Source organism: Odontomachus brunneus, unplaced genomic scaffold, assembly GCF_010583005.1.
Source record: "Odontomachus brunneus isolate Ranch 3 - 2012 unplaced genomic scaffold, Obru_v1 Obru_scaffold_048, whole genome shotgun sequence".
In the NCBI taxonomy this organism is placed as follows: Eukaryota; Metazoa; Arthropoda; class Insecta; order Hymenoptera; family Formicidae; genus Odontomachus; species Odontomachus brunneus.
This window is the reverse complement of record NW_022639498.1, coordinates 1,962,205-1,975,564: the sequence shown is the minus strand read 5'-3', so window position 1 is coordinate 1,975,564 and position 13,360 is coordinate 1,962,205. Positions and strand designations below refer to the sequence as shown.

Sequence of the window (13,360 nt, the reverse complement as noted above, 5' to 3'; positions counted from 1 at the left end):
CACGAATATTGCCGTAGCTCCTTACGCCATCTTACGTGACAACCTTACGTTACGTGAGACGTAAGCTGAACGTACGGCAACGCACGAAAATGTTACGTTACGTTACGAAGGAACATAGAGGTTCCGTGATAAAGGTAACTAAATCAGATTATTAAACAATAAGTAAAGAAACGATAATAATTTATCTTTACAGCCATAATTAGAAATGTCTATATTGAGTACATATTAATTTTATTAAACTGTTAAATGTATCTGTACAAAATTATAAATATTGCATTATAACCTCTTCCCAACACTATGTATAGAATATGTTTGATATATAAATATTGAAATAAAATTTTAGGTTCTCAAGTCAACAAATATGAAAACATCAAAGTCTATGAATTATTATTTACCCATACAACACAGATCTTGCAGCAACACTGCTGCAACTTTTAATATTGCTGCAACGTTGCAGCAAGATCTGCGCTGTATGGGTAGTTATGTCCATGAGTTAAAATGTTTATTGTTGTCATTACTCTTAATTTATTATGTGAGACTAAAACGGAGAAAAACACACAAAAGATGGCAAAATAGAAGATTGCTCGTGAGACCAATTAATCAACAGAGAAAACAGCAATATTTTTCTACTGTTCTTCAGTTGGACATGCTAAATATAGAGGCTGTAATGTATTAACAATAACTAGACACACACACACACTTCTTTCATTAACTGTCTAACAGTTGACTGTCCAACTCGAAAAGAAAATGCAATACTTGCTATTGAATTCCCTGTTGCAAGATATCTGAAAAATGTATCACAATTTTTGCTATATAGTTTATAATTTCGTAAAACATATTTTTCTAACAATGATTCCTAAACATAATTAAAAATTTAAGAAGTAATTACATCAAACAATTTTTTACTAATAAACTATATTTACCTTAATGTTATTATTAACCTGTGTTTCTCTGTGGAGACAGAGCTTTCTTGGTTTTTTTACCAAATAAGCATGGTTGATAACTTGTTAAAATATTGAACATTCATCCTGACATATTTGACAAACATGTCTTTATCAGTTTTTAATTCTTGAAACAGATTTTCATTCTCCTTGCTATTTTCTCTGTTGATTAATTGGTCTCACGAGCCATCTTCTATTTTGCCAACTTTTGTGTGTTTTTCTCCTTTTTAGTCTCATATAATAAATTAAGAGTAATGATAACAATAAACATTTTAATTTCATAGACTTTGATGTTTTCATATTTGTTGACTTAAGAACCTAAAATTTTACTTTAATATTTATATGTTAAACATATTCTATACATAGTGTTGGGAAGAGGTTATAGCGCAATGTTTATAATTTTATAGAATGGGCTTAAGATTGTCACGTAAGGTGGCGTGAGGAGCTACGACAATGTTCGTGCGCTGGCCCTTATTGTAAGTACTCAGTGTCACACACACAAGCCGCCGCCATTTTCTCGCATGCAACCGGAAACCTTACGCGACACACATTCAAAGCCCTTGTTAGCGATCTAGTTTAATATAGACATCTGTGTCGGACGTCGCTAGGACGTCTGCAAATTTATGCTATGTGAGGACGTTCTACAAACGTCTAGAAGGCATCCTACACTTGTCCTGTAGATGATGTCATATATTTTCCCAGGGCGTCCCATGAACATCCCGAATGTCTTTCAAATATCCCAGGACGTTCCATGGTCATACTACATGTCCTGCAAATATCCCAGGATATTCCATGGTCATCCTGCATATCCTGTAAATATCCCAGAACATCCGAGACATATTCAGGATTATCCTGAGAATATTTTGTGCTGTCTGAGTTTATATTGATTTTAAATGAAATTAGTTTTTTATTTGCATTCTCACTGTTTTCACACCTAAAAATTTACTCAGTACTAGTCGGACGCGAACTCGAGATCTCAGATACCTCTAGTCTATCATTTTGGCTGCTGCACTATTTCTTCAACTGATATTAAGCGGTTTTTACTATCCCCATATGCAGCCAAAGCAGTAATTATAATTTTCTTATAATATTATTTAATACAACTACAGAAATTCCAACTATGTAGTCCAAATATTTCATATAATAAAAGTCAGAGATATACATAAAACTAAAGCATTTGAAGCAGCTGTTGAATACAACCTAGAGTTAATTTTATTATTATTTTAATTTTTTTTTAATTTAGTTATATTTGCTTTTTTAATGAAAAAAATTTTTATATATGAAAAAAGTTGTATATACAATTAAGTGATTATTAATAAACTATATTTCAATTGTGTAGTATTTTTAAGATACACAGAAAGTGAAATAATTACACATAAGTTTGCTAAAATATTAAAGATCATACTAACTTTATGACAATATTATAATGTAAAGTTATCTTGTAAGGTTAATGGCAGATTGCAGTAACATACTCATTGAAATGTGTAAGCTTGTAACCTACCCATAACCTTACTGCAATGTTTGGTGTTATAAGGGTTTATTTAAAAAATTTAGTAGTAGGTCTTCTATGTTTATTGATTAGGAACATATCCTATTTTCAATGTCATATTTAAAAAAATATTCGGACATTATTTATTATTATATTATACTAAATTATAATTTTGAATTAGATATTAAAGGAGAATATTTAATTTTATCATATAATGAATCAAAATAAAAATGTTATAGATATTCATAATTATGTATCCCCCTTATACTTCTTTCTTCCTACATCTATCTTCTTCCCTTACTACTATATTTTCCTCTATTCATCTCCTTACCTGTGCTTGCCTTCTCTTCCTGTTCATCTCTCTCCTCTTCATTTCTTCCCACTTTCTCTGTTCTACTTTTCTTTTTTTTTCTTCTCTTTTTTTCTTCTTTTAGATCTTTTAATTAACTATAAAAGATAAAAAGATATGCAAAGCATACAAAGCATATCTTCATTTTTATGTATTTTTGTGTATTCAGCGATACTTATCTGACATCATATCTTAAACTATATATAATAATAAAAATTAATCCTATTTATTAATTTATTAACTTCTCAATCTGACATTCGGCCGAACTGTCATTCGGCTTCGGCAATGACAGCCATACGCAACGTGAAGCAAGCAACTGTTGCTCATTCGCGCTTACTTCGCAAAGAACCAATCCAATACTCAGAAAAGGTAGAACAATGGTCAAGTTCAGCGGAGAAAACTGAAGCCCATTCTCGACATGTGCGAATGAGATGCGCATGCGAAAATCTATAGTATGTGACGTGAACTATAGGATTTTCGCATGTGCATCTCATTCGCACGACGTTGAGAATCACTACACTGCTCCGCATACCGTTCCGTGGCGAACGCCTGTCCGGATCTGTTAAAGGTTTAAAAGAATACTCCAATCATGAACATTCGCTATGGAGCGATAACGGAGCAGTTTTCTCCGCTAAACGTGACCATTAAAGCTCGACATTAACGATACAAACACACTTCACAGATATTACATCAATTTTTTTATTATGGATAAGCATATTCAATATACACAAAACTCAATTCAATATACATAGACTGGTATATATGCTTTGACATGTAGTGACTACGATTTTCAAGAATATGCACATATATGCATATGATCAAAAATAGTAGGAACCCTAATAAGAATGTTAAGAATATCATGACTGCCTTGTACATGAATAAAGATTGTATAATAAAACAAAGAAATTTGATATTTTTTCTGATAATGTATGATGATGAAAAGCCACTCGCCATTGTATGTTTCATTAAGTGTTTATCGCGTATTAATAAAACAGTATTAAACGATCACCTAATTATTGCTACGCCATATGTGGGTTAAATTAATTAGATACGTTCATTGAAAGAGTGAGCAGTGCTAAATCTACGAAAGTATAGGTGTCTCACATGATCGAGCGCCGTTGACTACGGATCGAGAAAAATGACTATATCACAGACGAAGGAGAAACAAAGAAACAGTGCGACGGTGACGACGACAGTGGTATCTACCAAATCTTAGCTGCAATGGCTCTCTGCATTAAAACACTCTTGCTTCGCTGCTTCATGCGCTCAATGAAGTACTCCTTGCCTTCTAGGTTATCGTTGATAGGTCCAACCTCCTTACTCTAGCAACAAACGAGAGTTAGTTGGCTCCTGACTCGAGTTTTCTCGCGCATGTGGCTGATTATCATCATCATCATCATCATCATCATTATCATCATCATCATCATCATCATCATAATCATAATCCTCATCATTTTTATCATCGTCATCATCATCATTATCATCACCGTCACCACCACCACCATCATCATCATCTTCATCTTCATCATCATCATTGCCATCCTCATTGTTATTATTCTCATCAATTATTCCTTCTTTTATCATCGTCCGGATTATCATGATTATCATGATCATCATGAAGAAGATTATCTATTCTTTTACGAAAGCCTACACAGAACCTAACCAACCTTATTAGTTGTGTCGCCCCCCTCCCCCTCTCCCCACCTCTCATAGTCATCATCGTCTCTTTCCTCGCCCTCACTCAAGGGTCCAGCTTGTCTCTTGTTGGGCGGCACTGTCGAGCCACCGCTACCTTGCTGATGTTCAACATCGTCACCACCTTCGAGCATCTTGTTTATCTTTTCCTTCGCCTCGTCAACCTTTCGCATTGGATCTGGCGAGTAGCTGCGATCGCTATAACGATCACGCGATGTCGCGCGTCGATCTCTGAAATCTCGTCTGTCACGGAAATCGCGGAAGCCTTGCTTACCGTGGAAGAATCTACCACCACGGTTGCCACGACCGCGACCACCACCACGATTATTGAAACCGCCACCGCGTCGATTACCGAAACGATTGTTATGTTGATTATTGTAAAAACGGTTCCGGTTCTGGAAATTATTACCGCCGCCACGATGGTTTGGATTGTTGAATCCTTGGAAACGCGGCTTATAATATGTACCGCGATTATTGTACGGCCGAAATTGCCTCTTACGATAGTAGCCCCTGTCGCCCGATCTACTGCGAGTACGACTTCTCGTGTACGATCTAGACCGTGACCTTGATCGCGATCTACTGTATGTGCCCGAAGGTGATCTACTGTACTTTCTTTCGTAACTTCCGGATCGTCGGTTTGAATATGATCGTGAACGACTTCGTCTTGGCGATCGAGATCTCGACGAGCCCGAGCTGGAGGCGCTGCGAGATCTACTGCGAGATCGTTTCGCTGGACGATCTCTGCTCATTCTCTTATTCACTCCGCCCCTGCTATTAGATTCGCGTTTTTTCGGAGTTTGCCGATGCTGACGTTCGGCTTCACTATCAGAATCAGTTCTCGGACCTTTGGCTTGATTTTGATTCTTCGTCGATGGTGGTGGACGTGGTGGTTCCGGCGGATGTCCGGTTCCGCTGTTTTGGCCAATTGGTTGAAATTTGCCACCCAAATTATTGCTGGAACTGAACTTGGTGGGTGTGGTTTGAGGTACAGATAGAGATGGGTCCTTGTATGACTGAAACTTATTTTGCGGCTGTGGCGTAGGATACTTGACAGGCGCTTGCTTTGGCATTGGCGGCTCTTTGGGCAATGGTGGTGGAGGCGTCGGTGCGGACATTGGCTGTGCTGGTGTTGCCCTTTTTTCGGCAAGCTCACGTTGCATCTGTTTACGTATGTTCAAAGACTTCTCGAGAGCCGCGCGTTGAATCCTTTCCTCTAATTCGTTGTCGTCATCCTCGTCGCTGTCCACGAAGACGTTAGATTGCAGCTTTTTGCTCTCTGCCACTTCTTGCCATTTTTGCGAAGGTACGTCCTTTTGTCTGAAATCATATATGAATGTAATTAATTCGTGTAATTAAGCGTATGTTGTGCAGTAATAGAATAAATATTTGTAAGAAATTGCATACGTATATTTATATATTACCCATAATTTGTATGAAAATTCTTTCTAATTTAATTTTATGAGTAATGATCTTAATGAATTCTATTATTTAAGGTTATGTACAAATTGCCTGATAATTAATGACATAACGTTCGTGTACAGATAGAGTACATTACACTTAAACAGTAAAGTTCTCTCTACACAGTTTTGCGAAATTCGCAATAGTTATTGAGACTCCTGAGTACTCGCATCGTCCATCTCTTTTTAATAACATCAGAAGCGAAGAAACGCATGCTAAAAATCCTTATGAAATATATTGAAGTAAAAAGATATATTCGTAAAGCGACACTCGCAATCGATGGATAAAATCTATAAAATAGTCCAAACAAGAACTATATATAACAAGAACAAAGTTCTTTCTTGCTTTAACTATCAATAATTTATAAATAAATATGATAGAATCATACGAAGAGATAGATTTAAAAGATGTACTGTCATGATAATTATCGGCAAATTATTGGTTAATGCTACTGCTTCTATTGATTTAAGCTCCTAGTCTCTCGCTGTGAACTTTTGATTGATGACGTCAGAAACAAAAAAACTTATGCACAAAATTCCTGAAAAGTATATCGAAATAAAAATATACGTGCAAAAGATGACACTTGCAATCGATTGTTAGAGTAAAAGAAAAGTGCTCGAAGTGTTTTAGCTTAATCGATTGCATGTGTCATTTTTTAATATATCTTTTTATTTCGATGTACTTTGCAGGAATTTTTGCAGCCAGAAGCCTTAAAGAATTAATAAAAGAACGCTATTACAAATGGATGAACAAGAAACGGTAGAATGAATTCCATAGATAAAATCTTATTCAAGATATATCGAAACTACTGACAATCTTTTGGTAACGCATGATACTGGGCTGCACACCTTCATAGATCAGCATTAAACGCAATTTCGACAATAACGATCAAAAGATTATCAACAGATCCGAGTTATTTATCCCAAGACTGCGTCTACAGAAGGCTGTTATACCGGTTTTTCTGCGTATTTATTCGCTTATATTCTTTAATTTTTTAATAACTATTACAAATTTTGCATAACAGTAGAGGACTTACTAGTTTATTTTGTAGCGTTCTACCTGCACACGAGCATTGTGTCGTTAAGGCTGTAGTCTCATTATTTTACATGCAACTTTCCTCTTTAACTCACCTTCCCTAATTATTTTACATTAACTTTAAGGCTACTTATTGATCATCAAGAGAAAAGAATAGTTTTCAGAGTATTGTACAAGTATGTTGTTCAAACGATCTGAAGTGTTCTTTTATATCAATATAAATATATTTTTATATAAAAACAATACACAAGAATTCTTGGCATGCATTTTCTCATTTCTGCCGTTATCGACTACATTAAACCAGGTTTCCGTAGTAATAAGACTAAGGGGCGATTTTTCAATAGCAGTTTAAACTTGGATTCAAGTTGAAACTTTATTCTAACAATATGTTTATTTCATTTAAACAGATTTTAAGATTTAAGAACCGAGTTAAAATTTAAGTTTAAATTATCATTGAAAAATTGGCCCTAAGAGCCTTAATTATTCGATACTTTGATATTGATATCTTTGGCAATATTCCTCTTATATTTATTTTATTATACATGCGTTTCTGGCACTCACCCAAACTATAGTCTTTGAAAAGATTGTTTTTTTCAGACGTACTACGTACGCATGCACGTGTGTAAAGTATACAAGGTGAGTAAAAAGTCCCGGACCGATGAAATATCTCGAAAACTAAGCATTTCCGAAAGAAATGTTTCCTACAAAAGTTGTAGGGTTTTAAATGATCTATTCACTGATCTAGTCAGTCTGATGTGGCGCCGCCAAGATCAGGTCGAAGTTAATTTTGCTTTTTTAAATAGAAACATATATTTTTTATTACGGAATTTTATTCTGCGTAAAGAAACAAACAACTTTTGTTTGAAGATATTTTTTATACGACCTCTATGTTCTAAGATATTTACGGAAATATCTACAAAATTATTGGTTTTAATAATTTTTTACTCGAATTCTATCAACTTTACCAAAAAATAGCAAGAGATAAAAATTATTTATTTTCAGAGCTCTATAAGAAGAAAATAAACAACTACGTGAGCTCTTCTAAATGTTGCAATATTAATAAGAATTAAAGTCGTATTCAGCAACCTAAACCTAATATATCTTACAATTATACACTTCGTGCTACAGAAACATTTTTTTCATATAATTTTTAAAAAATTCTTATTAATATTGCAACATTTACAAGAATTTTTTAAAAATCTGACTCGACAGTTTTTTTTCTATATTGATTAACGTTTAATTTAAAGAAAAATTTATCCCGACTACTATAAAATTGTGGTCTCTAGCGATTTTTTAACAGTAAATTTCTATTTGTCCCCACTGTACGTCGGTCCAAAGGCTTGCTGACTCTTATCCGATGCCGAGTCACGGCTCGACGTCGGCAGGATACAGCAGCCGATACTCACTATTGTAAGAGTCGGAGAGAAAAGTATATCGGAAGCCGGAGTTTGCTGGGCCGGGGACTCAAATCCGGGTCTTTCGCTTACCGGCCGATTGCTCTAAACCACTGAACTACCCAGGCTCCTGCTCAACACACTTTCTCTCGTCTTCTTGATGTTATTGTCAAGATGTCGCGTGTTACCTCAGTTCGCTTTTACATTCTACACTATCTGACGGTATCGCGGCGCGATACCGGTCCAAGCCAGGCTTGCCGACTCTTGTCCGATGCCGAGTCACGACTCGATGTCGGCAAGACCACAGTAGTCGACACTCACTATCTATAGAGTGTCGTGAGCGTGGAGCGTCAGGTAGCTCAATGGTTTAGAGCAGTCGCCCGGTAAACGAAAGACCCGGATTCGAGTCCCGATCTAGCAAAACCGCGCTCTCGATATTTTTCTCTCTCTGGAAGATACGCTGATCTCGAACATCCCGGAATCGATTTGTATTATTTGCACCGGATGAGGAGGGGCAACGGTGGAGACGGGCATACATGGGCAGCAGGTCTTAAAGGATAGCAACCTTTGACTTTAAGAGACTGACAGCTGTACCATTTGGTACAGTAATATTGTTTCTCTTTGTAGTCGCCATGCGCTCGAGATCGCGCCAGAGATGTCGCTTCCGAACGGCATCTCTGAGAGTTATCTAGGGATAGAAGAGTCGTGAGCGTGGAGCGTCAGGTAGCTCGGTGGTTTAGAGCAGTCGCCCGGCAAGCAAAAGATCCGGGCTCGAGTAAAACGCACTCTCGATATTTTTCTCTCTCTGGAAGATACGCTGATCTCGAACACACGGCGTCCCGCCGCCACCTAGTACGCCCTCCTCCTCTACTGAGCGGTAATGCGGCGTGTTCATCGTCGCCTCGCCGCGCGCCGGCAGCGTCGAAACATCAAGACACTATCGTGGCGACCAGCATGAGCCGCGTTACCGCTCAGCCTCGACGCATACAACTCGCCGCGGAACGTGTATAGGCCGCGATGGGCGTAAAGCTGGCCACACACTTTTCATAACAGTAACCGTAAGACGTAACGTAAGAATTGATCAATTACGATCGAGTATTCACTAAAATGGCGACCTTCGACAATTCGACGATTCTCAACATGATTGGTCAATTCTTACGTTACGTCTTACGATTACTGTTACGAAAGTGTGTGTGGCTAGCTTAACAAACGCCAAACTTTACGCGGTGTTACTAACAAACTAGACGCGTTATCGCTAAGTGGAAGAGGATTTTTCTGATCCTCTCGCTTAACTCTACGCTTCTATGAAGTTGGTGTGTTACAATTTTGAGACATTCTGTATGTGTGTGTGTGTGTGTGTGTATGTGTATATATATATATATATATATATATATATATATATATATATATATATATATATATATATATATATATATATATTCTCGATGCAGGCAATAATTAATAACTTTTGTAATGGACATTTATATTCATATTTTTGACAATAGTAATAAATAAGATTTCATGTCTCTCGGTTTATTGTTTTTCGAGTTTTCAACAAATTATTTTACTGAATAACTTTTACAACAATTTAAAGTATTCCGTTGTCAGCGGTCGGTCAGCTCTAAAGTATTCTGCACAACGGTTAAGGCTCTTGGATATTTGCCAATTGGTCTGTCTAGAAACTTTGGATGTTAACCTCGACGCGCTCTACGTTCTCACGAAAGCTTCGTAGATTGTTCTGAGACATCCTGTATATAGAGTGTCTCAGACCACTATAATCACTTTGCGAGAATATAGAACGGATTGAGGTGAGTAAGAAAGTTACGTGCCGTTTTACGCAATAGTTTTCAAAAAATTAATTATTTTGTCTAAGTAATGAGAGCACCGGGAGCGGTAGCCGAAAGAAAAATATCTTCCGCCAGCGCGCGACTGTGACACTCGCGAATCACGGCTCGCTGCGTCTCTCAGCTCATAGTAGCTAAGAGACACAGCGAGGCTTGATACACTAACATATATTTGACATATCCGTGTGTCGAATCGGCGGCGAATTAAAGCGTGTCGTCGTTTTGGCTGCATATGTGTATGTAGAGATACGTAAATGTTATTTTGTTTTACCATATTCAATGGAAAACCTAATTACGCGAAGAAATGTTTTTGCAAACTTTTCCGATATTCTTAAACTTCCGAATTCAAATGCAAAGGTACAACAATGTTCCTGAAAATTTTTCTGTTTGGGGCATCCACACTTTCAGTATATATAAGTTACAAAACTTTTAGATTAAACAAATATTACGTTAACTGACAACTTGAGATTTTATATTAAAAAATATTTTTTTTTTTTCGTCTTCGTTATATATTAAGCAATACTCTTATGTTTGTACGTACTTTTATTGCATAAAAGTAATTCTATATAACCAATACGATATAAACTTTGCAGAAAAATATCAGTATTCTGTCGATAAAGTTTTCAGCTTCAGCATTCCTTTAAGTGGATTATTCTGTATAAATATGTTATATATACTCGGTTACAAAACGGTTTGTACTTTTATCGAATAAAATTACAGCATTTCAAGTTGTCACAACTCGGGAAGTAAACTTGGGAACTAGTGACAAATTATTGATTTTTTTTTTACAAAGGTTACATTGTATTAGTTGCACAGAATTACAAATGTTTTCATATATTAAAATATGTATAATAATGAATTTGAATATTTCTCAACATATAACAAAAACAAAAAATTTTTCATTTGACACATCTCGAATTCTCGTAAATATTTACTTGATACAAAAGTTCTGCAGCTTATATACAGTGTATTCCGCATTCCGCTAGATATGAGTCACCATGATTATGGATTAATCGGATTGATTGCTTTAAATAATCGGGAATACTCGTCGAATTACAAATTACTTTTCTGTTGATCATATGTAACATATGAACAGATAACTTTCCTTACTGATCCAAACAAAACTGTCAGCTGTTAAATTGTCAGCTATTTTGAAACATCGTTGTCACTTTCCCGATTAATCAATAGTCATGATAAATGCGTATCTAGAAATATGGTAAATTTTTAATAACTCTCGATTTGGGGAATAATAAAACATTTATGAATTTCTGCGTATATAATAAAACAATCAAGACAACTATATTAATAGCAAAATACTCTTGAACACATTTAAAAATAAAAATCTAAATATTATAATGTTGAGGCTGTAATAGTTTTTAAATGAAAAATAGAGTAAGAGCTACAGTTACTGGCACATTTATTTTTTAACTCAAATTTCTCGTCAAGTGAACAACGCTCGTATGTAACGTTCATATGCTCGTTTAAACTACTCCTTCACAGAACAGATTTACTATATTGTCTTAAATCTTTAACATTGCGTTTCGGAACAGACAGCAAAAACAAACTCACTCATAGCCCCGCCAGAAATGGCTTTAATAGACGAGGAGTTTAGTATGCTACGGGAAATCATTTATATTTCAGAAAAACTGAAATGCGGACCTCTATTATTCTTCATTTCGGAAAATCGGTTAAATTTTCGTTTATAAAAAATCGAATTTTTATTGTAAAAACTTTATTATAAAACTTAATTATAATTCCTGCCATATGCAAAAGTGTTAAGATCAAAAGAAAAAAAGACTAAGAAACTATCTGAATTAGTTTTTTATCATTTTCACTAGATTGAAAAATATACTCTCAAGAAAACAGAGTTTAAAGTTTTAGTTTCACTTTATCCATATTTAACAAATATTTCTCTCAGCGCACTTATAGTTATTCTGCAATACTAAGATATAATACTAGGATACTTTCCTTTTCATAAAAATTGTTTTCCGGCAGTTTATCTAATCGCCGAGCTATTCTGGCTTCTTTTAAAAAAAATGTGCGATGATTTGCGTTCATCTCGCGCTATCTCTTTAGTCAGTATATATCTTCGCTATACTTATTTTTCAATACTTATTTTCAAGATATTCATTTGTTTTAGTAAATTTGTAAAACCGTCATTGAATATACAGGTTGCTAAAAAAGTTGCGATAGATATAATTTTTGCACCAGAAAATATATATTTCGGTTCAAAGTACTGAAAAACTCCATTAAAACTTTCATTATTGTTGTGTGTTTTCCCCCGAAACATCGCGTTAAAGAATTATCATCTGACAAATCTTCATAAATTTTATAAATGGACGTTTGGACGTCAGAAGCGCGCGCGCCAGAGGCATTAATCGTGATGATAATTTTAAAATGTATCTCTGCGACGCACCAGCTGCACCAAGAATCTAATCCCAGAGGACAATCAAAATGCATAGGCTTTTCGTCGGTTGACATTTTATGATAATATCGCCTATATTGCATCTTTCATGCAATCTTTTTACAAAGACTATTGTTTCGTCTTATTACTAATTCATTACAGAGTTATATCTTATTACTAATTCATTACAGAGTTATATCCTTAGTTAATTTATCTGTTAATTTTCCTACTTCTTTTCTATCAATACCTTTATGTGACTTTTTAGCGTTTCTAAATCTATTTCCCATACGTTTTTGAATATATGCAATCTATTCTTTTTTTACCAATAATTCGTCTTCATATGAGTTTTCATTAAGGGGGGAAATCCAATTAGAACGAGGAAAAATAAGCTATTTTCAAGAATTTTTTTGTAGGAGAAAGAATTTTTCTATATTTTTCAAACTTAAACATTTATTTATATATGTTTTGGACTGTCCATACGTATTTTTTTTTCCAAAAATATTTAAAAATGGCGGACATATGAAGCATCCCATTTGGCAGGTACGCGTGCGAGTTGCTCAGCTGCTGGACAAATGGCGTCCGTGATATTGATCCTATAACAGGCAGCGAAAAAATTCTTATTATTTATACCCATAATTCGTAATTGAACCTAAAAAAATTGAAAAAAGTCAAAAATTTTGAATATGAAACGCTTATGAAAATAAATTTCCATTTTTTGACGTTTTCTCTGCACAATTTTTGCAATAAATAA

The 13,360-nt window shown here is 35.3% G+C and overlaps 1 protein-coding gene and 1 long non-coding RNA gene across 7 annotated transcripts in view; one reads left to right on the top strand and one right to left on the bottom strand.

Moving 5' to 3' along the window:
- The first annotated feature begins 84 nt into the window (after positions 1-84).
- The window catches only part of LOC116845020, a 16,190-nt gene continuing 2,914 nt past the window's right edge, over positions 85-13,360 (top strand). The window contains exons 1-2 of the long non-coding RNA XR_004378180.1: positions 85-134; positions 1,349-1,417. This is a non-coding gene — a long non-coding RNA (uncharacterized LOC116845020). The remainder of the gene's footprint in view (positions 135-1,348; positions 1,418-13,360) is intronic.
- LOC116845019 (tetratricopeptide repeat protein 14 homolog) overlaps positions 3,463-13,360 on the bottom strand; it is a 64,049-nt gene continuing 54,151 nt past the window's right edge. For all 6 annotated transcript variants that reach the window (XM_032817251.1, XM_032817252.1, XM_032817253.1 and 3 more), the window contains one exon: positions 3,463-5,791. In XM_032817251.1, the coding sequence (XP_032673142.1) occupies positions 4,438-5,791 (1,354 nt within the window). In that variant the 3' untranslated portion in view covers positions 3,463-4,437. The remainder of the gene's footprint in view (positions 5,792-13,360) is intronic.